Raw genomic sequence first — 18638 nt, 5'->3', positions numbered from 1 at the left:
ATTTTACGCAGACAGGCTGCCCTTGCTACTACTATCAAGACTGTAGCGTTGGGGATTGCCTCTCGTTGTTTTTTTGTTTTTTTCTGAGGGCAAGTAACACTCTGCACAGAACAAACTACCACTCCACAGGCAACTGTCCTGGGAACTGAAATTATAGGGCACACCCATCCACAAGAGGCATAGCCTCACACCAGGGTGCTGCATATCTAGAGGAATCTAATTTTTAGAAGGGAAGGGGATATGTTGGTGTAAACAGAAGTAGCTCTTTACAGCTGGATGGCAGTTCCACCATATTTTTTTACTTGCCTCTATTTTTCCTTCCAGTCCCCTCCACTTCCTTTAGCACAAAGAAATTTGGGGGTGTCCTGTCAGAAGGCAATGTCCACTTATTTCAAGAACTGAGATTGGACCCATAAAGCAGGCTAGATTTAGTGCAATCACCTGTGGGTTGTTGCCTTTAAAAGAAGGGGTCTCCCACTGCTTATTTCATTCACTTTGGACAAACAAGTAAGGAAAGATTTATTGGACCTCTTTTCGGAGATTTGATCTCCACCAAAGTCCACAGCCAGTGAGGTGAAGACTGAGTGTCCATGGCAGAAGCAAACTCTGTTTTTAACATCACCACAAACAGTTGTGGGTGAGCTACTGTTGGGACAAGACATGCCTCTCTGCCAGCCACAACAGTACCCAGGGCCTCACCGTGTTGAAGGACACCTGCAGTTGTGGGCCAGCGACCCCGTGTGTGGGAGCACAAGAAAAAGTACTTGAACGTATCCTTGAGTCTATCACAGAAACTGGAGCCCAGGATCCCTGTGTTTTCCGCTTCAACCAGATTGGAACCATGATTCGAGCCTGTTGGATTGCATCATACTGTTAGGGAGAATTCTCAATACGTACTAATTTCCCTTACCTTTTGAAACCCCAGCAACATTGCTGGATTTCTAGGATTTGATTGTTTTACATAGAAAGAGTGTGAGCCTTTTTTCCCACTCTTTTTTGATGTACGTTTTACTTTTGTGTTCTTTGCATATGGTGATTTAAACAAACTCCATGGCATCATCTTGTTCTGTGTGTCACACAGCACCTTCAGTGCAGTGGCACAGGGGTGTCTTTCAGACTCCTCAAGGTTTAAATACTTTCTCTGGGACTGACTACTGTCTCCCAGAGCATGGAAAGTTAAATTGACTTTGCTAGTCTCTTTACAATTACTGACCCAGTACACACTATATTCCTGTAGAGGACTGAAGGGGTTGCTTAGCTTCCCGAGTCAAAACACTCATATAACAGTAAAATGTTACCCTTTCTTACTTTAAGTGGCTGGGGGCAGTGGGTTAGATCAACCACTAACAACGGTAGCTAAAAATCGGGTCATCCATGTTTTTCAATATGGCGCCCAAGACCTATCTGTAAAAACAGAATCTGGTCATCTTTTTTCGACATTTCTTTTAGGAAAGGTCCTTCTTGTGTTTGTCTCTCCGTGCCAAACCGGGTTTGGTGCCTTTGTTCATTGGCCTTTGACGGGCTTCAGTGCTGAAACCCTCCTCTGACGCCTGCGTGTCTGTGGTGCACAGGATGTGAGGGAGGTACCCGGAACTCCCTGTGCTTAGTCTCCTAGGAGACCTGAATGCACTCTGGCATGATTGGCCAGCTGGATGTCTGGCAAGGACAGCCACCCTGCGGTGTGAGTGACAGCCAGGCTTGAATGAATGGGGGAAAACTATTTAAAAGTAGGTCTCTGGGACTTGGAAAGCAGAGTCGACCACTGGAACGAAAGAACTGAAGAGGAGAGGAAGGAAGAGGACTGCTGCAACTCCTGGACGACTGGTGAAGCCCTCCTGCAGGTCTGAATTGTCTGAAATGCAGACAACAGAGAAGCCCATTCAAGGTTAACTTCTTCCCTTGAGTTATTGGGAACAACCAACTCACAAGCCACCTGGACACTGTCCCCATCTGTTCAAAGTTTCATCAGAATGCTGTTGAAAACCGGATAGCCAGAGGGAAGGAAACCAGCTTGTGGACTTTAAGGCACTCACACCTTAAACCGACATCTTGCTATAGCTTTTGGCCTCTTCCCTGGGCAGTGCAGGAACCTCCCGATGTCCTCCTTCTTGTCCCCATGAGGAACAGCGAGATCTGCTCGAACTGGCAGGTCACAACTGTCTCATTTAAAGCTTTCTTTATTGACAAGGTACTGTGCAAACGCGGTCTGGAAATCTTTTTGGCCATCGAAAAAGTGTGTGAAACTTTCCTCAACTATGAAGTCTTGTTCTTCCCTTAACATTTGTCAAACTTTTCGCATAGCCAAATCCTGTGGCAAAGACTTAAACGTTACTTACCAGAACTGTGCCATCCTATACAAAAGACTCTGGACCATTGACTTTGGCCCAGGGCTATTGAGAAGAATTGCTGGTTGTATTTAACTGAAACCCTATGCCCTGCCTATGAATGTATTTGGGCTGTCTATTATTATAACCTTGTCTTTTCCCTCCTGTATTAAGTATCAGAAGTGCCATTTTGCTACCACTTCATTTTGGAGCTAAACTCATTTACCTTACTTTTACCAGGAAACCTTGAGTAAGTGTCTATTTGAATCACTGTATTAGTTGGTCCTTTGTGTAACTTGTTCTACTTCTCACTCAACTCTTGAGATAAGTCTGGCTGCTCAGCCAATGCTACCACATAAGTACAGGCTTGTACCAAAGGTGAAATTGTACTGACACGTGTAGTCTTAATTGCCTGTAGTGTTTATAAAGGGTACTGCAGGTGATTCTGCCTAACACATACCATCAGGACCCTCACGAGCTACCTTTGGCAATCACCCACTCTTGGAACAATAGCTGAGCAAGTATTTGCCAAGGCTTGACTTGGAAACTCTTCAGTGCCCACCACCTTCGAACAGCTGGCATCTTCATTACCAATCTTCATCTACAGTCAATCATAACTTGGGAGTTCCTTCAAACTGCGACCTTCAAACAACGCACTGGAGCTGCTCCACTCAAACTGCTCATCCAATCACCAGTCTCTTTGCCATCTAACCAGCTGGCAACTGACCTAACAATCTGCTTTCTTTGAGCATTGTCTTTGAACCACACAAGCTCTTGGTTGAACTCCTCTCAAAATGTGATCCTCATCTTGAACAATGCGACAGATTTACCCAAACTGCTGAACTGCATGTTCGAACCTGGTCACTGATGCATCATACTAGATGAGCACGTGGTTGCCAAAGCTCAAATGACAAGCTTCTTCTTGCATCTGCACCTTCAAACCGCTGCTCACCCCAAAAGAGTCATTGCCAGCGTCATCGGCAGCCTAACCGAACCTAGTGGATCATCGATCCCAGATTCTAGAATGCTGCATGAAACTATTCATACCGTACTGTGCATCTACTCTCCAGCCTCTAGGTCATTGAATCAACCATCAAACCGACCACAGTGGCCCTCATGATCTGAATCACCTAAATGCTTCATTGAACCGATTTAGAAAGAACTGTGCAGCCAATCATTATCATATTTGCAGTCAAGTCAACTATCAAACTGACCCTGGTGGCCTTCATGATCCACACTTGGTAAAGCATCAATTTTGAAATGCAACTAGGGTGTTCAACCTCTGGTCAACACTGTTCCCATTAAAACAATGCAACCGCTGCACTCAAACCTCAAATAATCAAATAAACTTCATAGAGTAGCTTGTTTTGTCACCATAAAACTGTCAAGAAAAAGCATTACTGCCCGCTAACTGTCTTTTTGGTCCACTGTTTGCCCAAGAGACACATTTAATTCATGTTTGCACCCAAAGATATCCATTTACAAATATTATAGTTTTTACCCCTGATTCATGACCCAGATTATTACATCTCTCTGTACATATTCTGTGTTCTTTTCTCAAGGGTTGGTTTTGTATATTGTGTTGCAAAGTAGTTAATTGTGGATGTTAATAAGGGTTGCCTCTGCACCTACCTTAGAACAAAAAACAGATTGTCGATCTACAAAGAAATGATGTCATGACACAATCAAGAATTATTGCCAGAAATGGGTAGATGATTTGGATTTTGCCTCGCACGAGTACAAGGGTGACTACAGGTAAAATGGTCCACTCTTCCCCCACAATCCTATTAACCAAAACACAATATAATCATAAAGGTAAAACAGGGATAGATTAGAGATGTACCTCCTTCACCTTTTGTGGTAAATTTCAAAATAAAGGGAATGTCAACACAAGTTTATATAAAAATATAAACACTCAACATCTGCAAGTAGAATTAAAATAGATTACTATACAAACAAAAACACCCCAAAGGAAAGAACATAGAAGATGCAGCAGACTGCAGAAAGTGTAATTCTTTGCGTAGATCTAGGGGTGGTAGGTAAGGTACTACAATAAAAAGGATATTGGGTTGAAAGCAGGAGTGATAGTGACCTAACCAGTCTCTAGGGTCCTAGTGGACCGTGGGAGCAGTTAAGTGGCACAGTACCCGGATTCAGTTCGTGGTGGATTGATGTATCAGACCCATGGCCAAATGATGATGTGAGCTGATCATGGTTTTAAAGTCTGGTTAGAGTCTGCGAGAGACGCTCCCGAGATTTTGGTTCCAATTATGGTGTTGAGTGATGCTTCTAGCCTAGATGGTGATGTGCTTCGCTATGACATGATGCAGTGGTAAGCTGGTTTAGATGCAGTGCAAACATTCGGCTGGTTGGAGGAATGCAGAGACCAGCGCCAATTCCTTCCTTATTCTTCAAGATGCAAGAAACATGAAGCAACAGGTTTGGTGCTGGGGCACAGGGAGCTTCAGCTGGTCTCACCCTCTGGGTTGATGTGAGGCCATCATAAAGGACTTGAGGACAGGATTCTCCAGTTCAGGGTCTGTTCTTCTGGAACAGAAGATCTGTTGAAGAATGTTTGGTCCTGGTCCACAGCACTGGTCACTACCAATGTTCCCTGGGAGTGGTTAGAGGACATATCTTGCCTCTGTCTTGGACAGCTCCTTCTACACCACCAGCAGAGGACTTTGGAGAGTGCACCGGATCCAAAGCAAGTCCAGGTGAGAATGTTCAAAACATCTCTTTAGTCTTTAAGGATCCTTGAAGAAATGAGGGTATTCTTCTGAAGGGGTGCAATATACCTTCTTTTAAGGGCACAAGTCCTCAGGTGATTGGTCTAAAGTAGCCTGCTTGCCATGTTGATCTTGCACCCATAGTGCTTTGCTCCAGAAAAAGTGGGGGAGACAGGAATGGGAAAGAGAAACAGTGAGAAACAAAATGGTGGCAGGCTTCTTCCATTGTCCAGAGAACTCCTGCTGATCCTACTTGTGCCCCCTTCCCTCCTACTGACAACAACATCCTTTGTGTGTGCAGCACCCTGGTGTGAGGCATCTCCTCCTAAATGGGTGTGCTCCTTTGATACCTGGGCCCAGGGCAGTTGCCTTCTGTTCAACTGTCTCTAGGGAGGGGGATACCACTCTATCAAAGAGAATCAAAAAGAGGTTTGGTCCTCAGGGATTCAGTCCTGCTATGTGTCAATATGATATGATTTGATATGATATGGCATTTATAACGCACCTATACAAAAGTGTTTCAAGGCCTGACACAGCAAGGGAGGGGGAACAGAGGGAAGACAGAGACAGTGATCCTAGTAGGCCAAGTGTCATTCAGAATGCACAAGTTCAGGCGAAGGGGGAAGAGAAAAAGTGTGGAGTGGGAGAGGGGTTGGGACAGTGCAGTACATGGGATAATAAAATAAATGAAGCAGAAAGAGAAGTAGGGCCAGCTGGTGGCAAGTGAAGTGCAAGGGTGGGTGCAGACAAAAGGTTTCAAATGCTGGTGGGGACTGTCGGGATACAGAAAAAAGTCCCCAAGTGTGGGGGTTGCCGGGGAGGCAGTGCAGGTGTGTATCTGGTGTGGGAGGGGACCTGGGCCCGAGATCAGAGGGTGGCCAGGCAGCCAGTACAGTTTCAGCCAGGAATTCAGCAGGGGAGAGAAGGAGAGAAAGCAGAAGCAAAGAGGAAGGTTTTTAGGTGCTTCCGGAACCGGTGATGGTTCTCCTCAAGTTTCAGGGAGGCTGTTGCAGAGGGAGGCCCCAGCCAAAGAAAGAGATCTATCACCAACTCTTTGCTTGGAGAAGCGACTGACCCTGAAGGAGTTGGAGGCAGATGAGTGAAGTGCTCGAGAAGGAAGGTATTTAGGAAGAGAGTGTTGAAGGTATTGAGGCCCCAGGCCCCAGAAGACCTTGTGGACAATGCAAAGGGTTTTCAATGTAATCCTTCCAGCCACTGGGTGCCAGTGAAGCGATTTCAGTCCTGGAGGGATATGATGCCTGGGCTGGAAGGATTGTTCTGGATGAGTTGCAGAGGGCGGAGTGAAGAAGCAGGTAGATTTAGAAAGAGGCTGTTGCAATAGTCCAGCCTACAGAGAAGCAGAGCTCTGGAGACAGTGAGCTTCTGGGGGAAGGAGAGGAAAGGAAGAATACCTCTGAGGAGGTGCAGCTTGTACTGCGACTTATAAGAGACATCAGAGATGTGAGGAGAGAAGGAGAGTGTGGAGTCAAAGATGACCCCAAGGTTTTTAGCCTTGCAGGTGGGAGCAGGAAGAGGGCCAAGAGGAGCTGGCCAGAGAGTGACAGGAAAGGAGGGAGTCGGTGTGCCGATGAGGAGAGTCACAGTCTTACTGGCATTAAGGGAGAGATCATTGATGCCACACCACTCCTGGATAGCAGATAGACAATCAGAGATCAGAGACTGAGACGAGGTGGCCGAAGGTAGCCTGAAAATGAGCTGACTGTCATCTTCATAGCACTGAACGTTGGGGCAGAGAAAGGCAATGCGGTGGGCATGAAGTGCCAGGTATTGGTTGAACAGCCAGGGAGAGAGGTTAGAACCCTGGGGGACACCACCAATATCAGCCCATCTGACCCGAATACACATTCTGTTCCACAGCAAAGCTGACTCGCAGGAGCTGACACATGTGCAATATCGGTTGGGATGTGGCTGCCATGATCATAGTTATCAACATGATCTATGCCTAAACTCAGCCATAGCTTATAGATTACCCTTCCACCAGCATGGGGTACTCATGATAATTTTAGTTTGGGTATGGTGGCATAACTTAAATGTTGCCCCTGTGCTGCAGTGGCTTTGCCGTGGCTGCAGCTGTCAAGTGGCCATCTTGTGACCTTTGATCCTGTCCTGCACCATGAGCAGAGTAGGTGCTGCAGATCAGGCTACTGATGCAGCAGGGCACAAGTGAACTATGCTTTTGCAATGGAGTTGTGACAAAGGGGGATCAAGATGGAAGATTGCCTATTTGGAGAAGGAATCACCCTCATCATTTTTTGGAGAAGGAATCACCCTCATCATTTTATGTACAAATAAAAATCAAAACGAGCCAGAAGTTTGCACCCTTGCAGGATGGCAATTGCTCAAAATGGGTTATATGCCTAGGGTCTATTGTTGGTTGAACAATCATCATCTTGGCATTTCTTAATCAATAACGGATTAATCCAAGCAACTGCAAGGTGATGAGGATCAAGGCTACTTTCAGGAGTTATAAAAATTGGAAATTAACAGTGGATCATCTTATAAGCAGTTATAGAATGTACATCTAAAACAAGGGTTATATATTCCCTAATTTGGCTTCAGAAAAATAACACTATGTTTATAACTTGTTTCCAAGAAAAACATGAGTAAAGTATCACTAAATTTAGTACTTGTCAATATTTATATTTGTAATAATAGGAAAAGTATTTGTGTCAAGGCACAAATTCAAAAGGGCCAATACGGGTTGGAAACTGTATATCCACTTGCACATGTTGTAGCTAATTGTGCACTGGCACCACCTACTTGGCAAATCATTGTTAACACACAATATAAGTATGGGTGTTCAGAAGCAGGATCTGGTTGACATGGTAATTGGAAATGTTAAGGCATGATCTTGCCCCGTTAGAAAATGCTATGTTATGTGTCGTGGTCCATTTAAACCAATGCATGGGTGTTTTTGTTTTACAATGATTCACTCAATCAATAAACTTGTTGGAAAGCACATGTTTTCATCTTGTAATGGCATCCTTGCTTTGTTTGCACACCAACTGGCTTACCCCTGTAGCCCACATAGTGCAGGGACCCCAGGGTAAGTGGTTGCCCCGTGATGGTGGCCACTCACGCAGCTGAGACTGCAGGGCCATCACCATCAGTTCGGGCACATGTTTTGGGGACTTTTCTAAGGCACTTCAGGTTTGTTACCATCAATGGAAGCATATTCACATTCCCTTAGAAAGAGTCCCAAAAACACATGCAAACCGACAACAATGGTGGGTAAGAGGAGGGTATTAGTCGCAGACCAGGGCTGCAAGAAGACCCTGAAGCAGAAGCATGTGAAAGTAAGTTAATAGAAAAGAGTTTATATGTGTATGCATGCATTTTAGAAATGTGTTTCATGCGTTTCATGCTGTGTGTTGACTGGTTGTGAGTGATATATATATATATATATATATATATATATATATATATATATATATATATATATATATATATATATATATATATATATATATATATATATAATTATATATATATATATATATATATATATATATATGTACACACATGTGTGTGTGTTGGTATGTAGGTGTAAGTGTTTCTGTCTGTGAACGTGATTAGTTGTGTCTCATCATTCTAGGCAAGCCTGCACCACTATATTCCCCTCTAACCTACAACAACCCAGGCCCGTATCACCACTTAAGCTTACGCCACTTGACTTCAAGAAACTGCTCCACTCCATACCACTCCCCACATCACTCAATCCCAAACAGAATTTGAATTTGACAGATGCTCTGAGTATCCTCCATTTTGGGATACCCAGTCCCTGCCATTGGAATATGTTGATTCCTGATAGGAAAATAGATGGCCTCTATGGCCTCTTGCTTTCTATTGCCTGTTACCTTGTTTTCCCAAAGTCCTGGGAAGTCCTGACTCTGTCCCTTCCCCTTGACTGGCTGTTGGGTGGAAGTTCCATATATAGTGTTGTTGTGAAGTCCAGGCCAGACTGGCTGGAGCCTTCCCAGTGAATGTATGTTGTGGATACACCCGGCGGGTTGGACCTGGGTGAATGGAGTGTGTGACGAATACGCATTCTGTGTTGTGGATGTCTAGTATCTGGTGTTTGACACAATGACTGAGACAACCCTGCCCGAAACTGGCATGAATGCAGTATGGAGTGTTGAATGGCTGGGTACTTATCCCAATACACATACATTTTTGTGAGTGTCTGGAGAGAAGTGAATCCCCTGAATGCACTATGTACCTGATTGGATGCCTGCCTGCATGAATGCCCTTTTGACCGATTGGTTGCCTGAGTGTGATCCAGCAGACTGAATGGGAGATCAACTAGTATATCTGGGGTTCCTCTTACTGCTAGAATTCGTGTTCAGAAGCTGAAGAGAAACTGGAGTTGAAACTGAAGCTTAACCTTGAAGCCCTGCTGAAAGAGAAGTCTTGCTGTTGCTCTGCTTCATAAATCTGAAAGCTGCTGTGTCTCCAAGGACTGACCCAGAGAGGACCTGGTAAGATGCCCTCTTCCTGAGCTACGAGGGACCATGGTGCACTATGACAGGCTGCTAACCGGAGATGGGGACTGCCGCGGAATCCCAAAGAGAAGCACCAGGACTGTTGTCTGCCACCATCGACAACCACCATCGCCAAGCGGAGCTGGCGTGCTCCCATTGCTTGAGAACTTTTGATTCACGGATGTGCGCATCCGCACTGCGGCCTGCCTTATACCGCCGAGAAGGCCAGGCCATCGACGCACCGAGGAGTATCTGCCGGTGGGTTTCCCGTCACCCAAAAACCACAGAGACGCTAATGATTCAATGCCCTTGCTGGGCCACAGTTCTTCAAAACTCTTTGCAGTCCGGAACTATTGGCATCAAGGTGCTCCGAATGCCTCTTCCTTGCAGGATGTTTACGCTTCCCCGTCGACGAGCACCACTAGGAACGAAGCTGCCACTTCACTGCCGTAGTTCACCGTGTTCATCGGCGGTCGTTCAATGACCCGTGGCTCCTGCCTTAAAGGGAGTGCACTCAAGAAGGGCCGTTGATTTCCCGACGAATAACTCTACAATACCAGGTACTTTGGGGTTGCTGAACTATTGGAAAGATTCTTGTGAACAATATATGGACTGGCCTTGTGATATATCTTTATTCTACAGGTAGCCCAGGTGCGGGATCTCCACACGGAACTATGTCTAATGGTAGAGGCCAGTATTCTGCCTATTGTTTTCATTATCTTGCTTTCCTCCTATATCTATTGTTGGTTTCCTTTACAAACTGATTTGTGTGACATTTAACCATACAGTTGATGCACTTTAATGATATCTAATAGTAATAGTGGTACCACGTAGAACTGTATATTTGCCATTGTAGATAACCGAGCACAAAGTGAGTTACCGTGATATTGTACATAACCTTGAACATTAATTATATAAAGACTGTGTTTTAACTAATGCAGTGTGTGGACATTCCCTTGTGGGTGCTTGGGGACTACACTGTAATTAAGAACCAGCCTGCATCACCTCCCGAGAAGCTAGGCCTTCATTGCTCGTCCATTGCTACCACAATAGAGAATCCTGGATGGGGTCCTCTGTGCCTCTCCTCTACCATATAGTGAGCAGAAGTACAGACACCCCCCTCCAGTCTTTACACACATACCTTTTAGTTTGGTGGGGAAACCAAGCTAAATACATAATTATAACAGAATAGCATGTCAAATTCAAAAGATAAGTTGAAAATAATGTTTTGTATTGCATCTGGTGCTGCCGTTTTTTAACTACAGTACAATCTTTAAACAGATATAAGTTCACCTTTGTTATTATTCACACATAGGCCACAGTTACATAATGAGCCAGTGCTCAATTTTACACAAAACAAAATAGGTATTTTCCTTCAAAGGCTGTCATTTCAAGTAGTCTTTTTATCATGAACAAATGCAAAAGGCCTGGCTCACTTTGGATTTCTGGATCACCATCTTGTGCTTTATAGAGATCAATGTCACATGATGCTATCTGTCCCTTTCAGTTGAAATGGTAACTTTTCATATTTTAGGAAAAAACAGCATCTCCAGCCACACATATCTTACTTTACCATGCACCATCACATTCAGTCATTTTAAGCTCTCAGGCATATTTTTCTTTACTTGAGCGCCTGTCCATTATTTTTAATTCCACTAGGCCTGATGTCGGAAATCACTGTTTTGTACTGGCTTTTATATTTCAATGGGACTTTACCTTAGCCATCTTCACTCATACAATAGGGTGCTAGCATGGGCTCTCAATCTTTGTCACTCTGGGGCTTTATTTTAACCCACACCACCACACAACTTCATTCCACCCTCATTTCACCCCATGCCACTGCACCCTACACCTCATGAATCAATTCCACCACCGGCCAACAAAACCACACTCCACAGCAAAACAAACTACAATAATCCATTGCTCGACTCAACCCCACAACACTCATTTCCACTCTACATCCTAAAACCTAAAACCTCACTTCACTCCACACTACTGAAGACAAACCCACTTAACCCCACCCCTGTCCACCGCACACTGACCATAGCACTATACTTCAGCTCATACAACCCCACATTACTCTAACCCACCCACACAACTTCACACAACTCTACTCGACCCCACTCCACACCATTATACACCACTCCACCATCATCCAACACCACCCCGCTACACCCCACGCCACTATATACCTCACCAGTCCACACCTCTTCCCTCCCAACCCACTGTCTTGCCCCATCAACACATCTGCCCTAACTCCCTTCTCCCAAGTGCCACCCACCTTTGATCATCTTGTCTCCCTTCCACCATAGCTCATCCTTAAAATGCCCATTCTTAACTTAAGTTCCAAAGTTCCAGCGATGTGTGCAAGTTAGTGTTTGCGAACATGTAAGGTTAGTTATCCCCATTATAAAAAAAGATATCTACTACATTGATCTACTATACTTATTACTTATTACTAATGTAATTTGTCTGCAAACACTAACTTGCAGACATGCTTGGAGTTACTGGTAGAGCCCAAACACATACTGCATTCTTACCTAAAAATTCAAGAATGATAAACAACTTCAAATGCCAAAACTATAACATATGCCCTTGATTGTGTTATTAGTGGGACTTGTGCCCTTGCTTGTGCTTTTAGAGGGGCTGGTAAGCGATAGTTGTATCCTCAATATGCTGTGCCTGCCGTACACCAGACCGTGGTTAATCCTGTTAGAGATGTATCGGCGGTGCTCGGTAAAAGCCTGTTTAAACATTCAATATGTTGCCTGCAATGTATTTGTTTTATAATAAAGAAAACTTTCTGCCATTGTGGAGAGCATGTTCAATTCCTCGTTTGTTTACTGAAATATTTAGTGATTGCACTCCACATTCTTTATACAGGTTGTAAACTTGTCAGTGAACTCAGTCTGCTGCTCGCGCCCCCAGAGGCTCGAAGCTAAATAACTGCTGAGATGTACTATCATGATCCCCTGCCGTGATATAATGTGGGATGTGTTCCCAGATTCTGGAGGGGACCAGGTGTGATGCATTAGACAATGATCTCCCCTCAATCCTAAACAATATATCCAAATTGCAATTTACCTCTAACAGTTGCGATATGTTATGCATGTTGTTAAAATGGAATGCATTGGGGGACTGCTCCACAATAACGAACCGTTTGCTAGCAGGTGGTGTAACTTACGTGTTCCACTGTATTAATGTCTGTTTCTTTTGCATTCTTGGGCGTATATATTTTGAAACTGGTTAATATTTTTGTCCTACAATAATTTCCAAATGTTTTGGATCTAATTTATGAAATTATGTATTACTTATATTGGGCTTTCGCCAAAATGCTGTACAAAGAACATTTTACTTACAATTACCACCCAAACTAAGTTGGTACTGATTAATTGACATTGGAAATATGAAATGCTGAATCGGCCTTGCCGGGACTCGAACCTGCAAATGCACAGCCTGGCCTTGCCTGGACTCGAACCTGCAAAACAGCAGCGCTCATCCCGCTAAGTAATCTAGCCAACAAATAAAGTGTAAACACTTGTCGGAACATGTGCTATGAATGTGAAATGTGTTGCTTATCTTCATAGTTCCGGATGATGTATTCGCGAAGAACTACGTCTGGAAAGGCTCGTACAACTACAAAGGAAAGAAGCAGCCGATGACCTTGACGGTGACTAACTTTAATGCGAGCAGCGGACGAGTCAACGCCACCCTGATGAACAGCAACATGGAGGTCCTGCTTTCAGGTACGCCATCACGCACATTTAGATGGACACTGATTTCACCACGTTTCAGCGCCAATGGTCAAAGGTTGCTGTCCATTCTCATCCATGCATGCAAAAGCTGCATGAGCTATAGTTACCCATCCCATTCCGGAGTGCCCAATCCTTCCCCAGCCGATTTCCCTGTATATTGAAAAGTCTGGCGTCTCACGTCCATTGCAGTGACGTATGGCATTTACGCTGATTTTTAATCTCGCCAGAGTCATTTAAAGCCTTACCCGAGCTGCGGCTTGCTTCTGCGAGATAATTTAGAGTACAGGGAAAATTGCTTCCAAACAGATAAATCGAACCGGCGGCTGAAAGGTCCGTGCTTAGTGATCGCTCTGCATTGTATTTCATAACACTTGATCTCGGGATGAACCCTGAAGATGTGTCTCTCGCATTATGTCGATGTTGTTCATTCGGCAAAAAAAAGCATTCTTATAGTGTCATTTCGTTAATTAACAAGGTATTTTTCGCTTAACCTTGTCCCCTTGCAGGCAGCATTGTGCTAGCTCTGCCTACCGTTCATACATGCATTAGAACCAGGCCTCCTGTGCATTTGCAGGGCCTGGACTGGGCACGTTTCACGTGCTCCTCATAACACTGATTACAAGTGAGCCCATTGCCCTGTAACGCTCAGCAGTGTGTAGCTGGGAATCAATGGCATGTCTGTTTTATTTGGTGATTTATAGTTGGGAATGATGATGCAAAAGGGAATCCCAAAATCAAACTTTGAAGTGGCAAGCGTGGTGAGCAGTGTGAATGGCTTGCAAGCTAAACCCTGGTCTAAATGGGGTGCACGACGTTAAAAAAGGGGCCTCTCTTGTCAGTTTATGTTTTATTTTTCACCCACACTGCAGGCAGTCATCAGGGTGAGCCAAACTGCACATTGAGGGGTGGCAGAAGATGGGTGTGCGTTTGTCTCTTGCTCCCCAATCATCTACTAGTTGGTAGTTTCCCAAGACCCTTGCCGCACTCCAACAGGTTTTGGAACAGACCCTGTGCCGCAGCAAAAAAAGAAAACAAGTGTACATCTTTGCAATGAATGCCCCACTGTCCCCCAGTAGCGTTGCATTTGCACGGGGAAAAGATCATAAGCAAAATGATCTGCTGGTAGAGCCCACAGTGAAGCACCACTTGGTGTTTATCAATTGGCGGTGCATGTCATCAGGTGGTACCTCTGGTTATCAAACAGCGGTATTATACCACCCGTTAGGTGACCCAGTAATAACAGTTGCAAAAGCATTTTCTTTTATAGTTTATAGTTTGCATTATAGTTTAATTTGCAAAATTCTAAGCACATGTAAAACAGAAAATACAAAACTACGTAAAATAATACATCACATATGTATCAATGTTCACTTAATGTCAACATAAATGCTATTGTCCATAACCTAACAATCATTAACATTCTTTGTACATACATCAAAATTCATAAAATGTTCGGTAACAAATTATCTCGTCACCAATTTCTTTTCCATTTCTTTCCATATCGCGAAAGCACCATTGTTAACAGCTATTGACTGAGCGCCATATATTGTTGACCAACACTGATCATACAAGATGTTGCCCATATTACTTACATAATGTGAATATCCTTTAAAATAACAATCAACCAATTGTGGACATACAGTTAGTATACGGCAAGATGTTTCCATTTCGGAATGGCATACTCTACAGAGATTATCGGATTCCCCAGAAGATTGTTTGCTCTGCTAAATTCCTATATATTTATACAAATAACTACAAGATTTATAATAAGCAAAGCTCTGGGGAGAAAACTCATTCTAGCATTTCTTTTTGTGTAGGGTATCGATATACATCTAAAGATGTATTTTGGTGTATTTTCGATTTGTTGTTGTATGGTTTATTCCAAGTGATACAATAAATGTATTCCATCCCCTTTAAGCATACAACTGCAGCAACAGAGCATGCCAGTGGGCCTCATTATAAGTTTGCCTGTCCGGGAACTATGGTATCGGTAAGCTTGCCGGTACCGTAGTTTCAGCACCAGCAAACTACAAGTTCTTCTCGCGGGTGCCATTACGGCCACCATTTCTGTCCTGGCGGCTGTACCGGCACCCCTGAGCAGAACATGTCGGATGCACCGGCACCATTCTGAATGGTGGCGGTGCATCCAACCTCCCCATTCCCATTGAGCCCTATGGGGCTCAAATAGGAATGGGGAGTAAAAGTTTCCGGCCCCTGGCAATGGGGAAATACAGGGTCCACCATGGTTGTAAAGGCCCTGTATTTCCCCATTACCAGGGGCTGGAAAAATGTGCAAGTTTGGCGGCAGGCTGCCGGTTTTACCGGCAAGGCTACCACCAAACTTGTAATGAGGCCCAATGGCAGTCGGGCACTATTACAACCTAATTATTACATGATATGACATTGTTTAGAGCTCTTTCGGAGTGTCCACTGTAAACATCTGCTTAACATAAAAAGGTGATATTGAAAACATATGATATTAGAATATTGTCAGAAATGTTAAGAGCATTATTTTTCTATTGAACATAATTACCTTCATAGTCATATGGATCAGGCAATTCCTTAAAGATAACACAACATTTTATTTTGGGTGTACTTTTTGTATAAATATTGTTGGTATTTTTTTGTATAGCGCACTTCTAAAATGATGGAACCTGTCTCTGAAAACTGCAAGATGGAATGTATCTTCTTTCCACAGGAGTTTACAAAAGCCAGGAAGCTCGTCTAATGCTTCATATATTTCTTATTAAAACACCTGCACACACCTCCGCGAACAAGATGAAAGAAGAAAAGTGGGCCATGGATGGTTTTGTAAGTATATTTCTTTCGATGGTTAAACATTTCTGTGCAAAGGAGAATTAGTTGTGCCAGAGAGAAACCTTCAAAGAAACGGAAGAGTTGTGTAATAAGAGGCACATGGTTACATGTCATTTGTTTTTTAGTTAACCTCACCAATGCATACATACACAACATCACACTATGAAATAAAATGGCAGTGTAAACCAGATAGCTGCAATGTCCAAGTTTGTTTGGAGAGTCTAATCTTAAGTATACAAGAGCTAAAAAACATCTTCTGGTCAGCAATAATTTGACCACTCACCCTACCAAAACAAGCATCTCCAACTGTGTCTTCATCAAGGCACGGGCTTCTGCATTGGACTGCCCCTCTAAGTGTTTTCTCATTTGAATGTTATAAATATTACAGCTCACTCTCTAAACCCTCCTGCGTTCATCATGCACCTATTCACTCTTCTTTATAGTAGACTATTAATGCACAGTCTTCCCCTATTTACATGTATTCGTCTTCCATTTAAATCTATTCATGGGCTAGCCCTTTGTCCTGCCTTGCTGAATTAAGTTCCCGCTGTGTACTGCCTTGCACTGTGACACAATTACTCCATCCCAACAGCAGTCCAAAGATGAGTAGTGTCTAAACCTAATTGGCAATACACTAACAGTGTTGCCAATCATAAAGGTGAATCCGGCACAGTAAAGAGATATGCATTGTTCAAATGTTGTGGTAACATGGGCTCAGGAAAAGCTGTATTCTTTAAATGGGGGTGAATGTGAACCGTAGAACCATAACAGTATAGCAGACCAAAACAAAGTAAAGCCCCATCAAAGTTCTATAAAAATGTAAATAAACACACCGATAGGCAAAATAAATGAAGAATAGCAATGCTAGCTTCAACCCACTTGTGTGGAAAGAACACAGAACATGCACAATGTAGACGTAGCAAGCAAAATGGATATTGTATAATTATAAATGTTCTTTTATACCAGAGACCCGTTTCTTAGCGCAAGATACCTGAATTCAAACCTGTTCTGCTAGGCGTTATCTTGCTTCCAAGACAAGCGTGTTGCCCCTGAGATATCCTCCCGGTCCAAGCGTGAAAGGCAACACAATGCAACAGTGTCACTTAAAAGGATATCTCTTGATAGAAAAAGGTGAACAATAGTGGCTTATCTTTCTCTAGGGTCCAATAAGTGGACCATGGAGGCAGGACCACTTAAATGTACCATAATCAATTATTGGACGAACTGAAGATGCCAAACCAGGCTTTGGGATCTTGTTTTTGTGTGTTGAACCCCAGGTTCAGGGGCAGCGAGTCATGCTGGTCCAGGAGGCAAGTCGGTAGTGTTTAGGGTTTGAAGCACAGCTTCATGTGGTTCGAAGGTGGTGTTTGAGTGACACAGTTCAGTGAGCCTACCAGGGTCGGTCTGAAGGTCGAGCTAGTTTCAGATTATATTTGCTACGGTGTCCAGTCAATGAGTGACACAATGTTTTCAGAGTTTCAAGTCAGGGTTCCTGAGTGGCATGATGATGTGTCCTTTGTGGTACAGTGCATTATTCAGAGAGGCATGGTTCAAAGTTGCCAACAGCATTGAGCTGGTGTTCAAGCCAAATAGGTTACATGCTCTTCTGGTACAATGCTGTGTCAAGCTATTTCAATGAATGTGAAACAGTGCTGTGAAGAAGTTTGATGAAGAAAATGTCAACTGTAGCACCATGTTTCCTGATTGTTCAAAGGGATTTAACCGCAGTGGACTTTGTGTGCAAAGATGGTTCAACGGTGCAGAATGCAGCATTGCTTCTGTTTGGAGTCTTCGAGTCCTGTGAGGTGCAGACCAGGCTCCTTTATGTACATTCTAGGGAAGCTAGGTGACACCTGCGGGAGTCCTTCACATCTGATGAGGAAATTGGGTATTAGTGCACATGACAGTTTGCAGTTCCTGCTCCAGCAGGTCACCCCCAATGTTCCCTGGAGATGGGTAGAAGGCGAGCATGTCCACTTCCTTGTTATACCTTTCATCACCTCTGGCAGAGGTCTTTGGACTGGTCTGCTCTCCCAAGAGGGTCCAAACAAATGTGTGTGCACTTAAGCGACCAGGATGAATACAAAAGTGAGTGAGTGACCTCTTCCTTACAAAGTCAAACGCACACCAAGCGTTTGGGCATGGCAAGTCCAATCCCTGTTAAGGTAACACGTACATTTTACCTCCTTTCATATCAGCCAAAGTGTTCTGCTTTGCAGGAAGCAGAGGAGGCAGAGAAGCCTTAGAAAACAAAGGTGAAGGGCACTTTCCTCCAGTCACCTCTGCTCTGTCTGACTGTCCGAACTCCATCCCTTCCCAACCAGCTTCAAAGGAGCTAGTGTGAGGGGAGCACTTTTGCTATGAGTGTGCCTCATTCTTTAAACATTAGTTGCCAGGAGTCCTCGAGCTGGAATTTTCATGGGCTGGAGAGGTGTTACCCAACCTCCTAAGTGATCCAAGACACATAGCTTCCCAGCCAATTGCCCTGCTGGCTGAGCAGTGATGGGCAGC

General features: G+C 43.9%; 1 protein-coding gene across 5 annotated transcripts in view; it reads left to right on the top strand.

Moving 5' to 3' along the window:
• CSMD3 (CUB and Sushi multiple domains 3) overlaps nucleotides 1–18638 on the top strand; it is a 3270409-nt gene that overhangs the window by 3137215 nt on the left and 114556 nt on the right. For all 5 annotated transcript variants that reach the window (XM_069621531.1, XM_069621530.1, XM_069621528.1 and 2 more), the window contains 2 exons: nucleotides 13143–13301; nucleotides 16009–16121. In XM_069621531.1, coding sequence (XP_069477632.1) covers nucleotides 13143–13301; nucleotides 16009–16121 — 272 coding nt within the window. The remainder of the gene's footprint in view (nucleotides 1–13142; nucleotides 13302–16008; nucleotides 16122–18638) is intronic.

This window comes from Ambystoma mexicanum, chromosome 5q (genome assembly GCF_040938575.1).
Source record: "Ambystoma mexicanum isolate Mex_15411 chromosome 5q, UKY_AmexF1_1, whole genome shotgun sequence".
Lineage (NCBI taxonomy): Eukaryota > Metazoa > Chordata > Amphibia > Caudata > Ambystomatidae > Ambystoma > Ambystoma mexicanum.
This window is presented reverse-complemented; position numbering and strand designations above follow the sequence as displayed.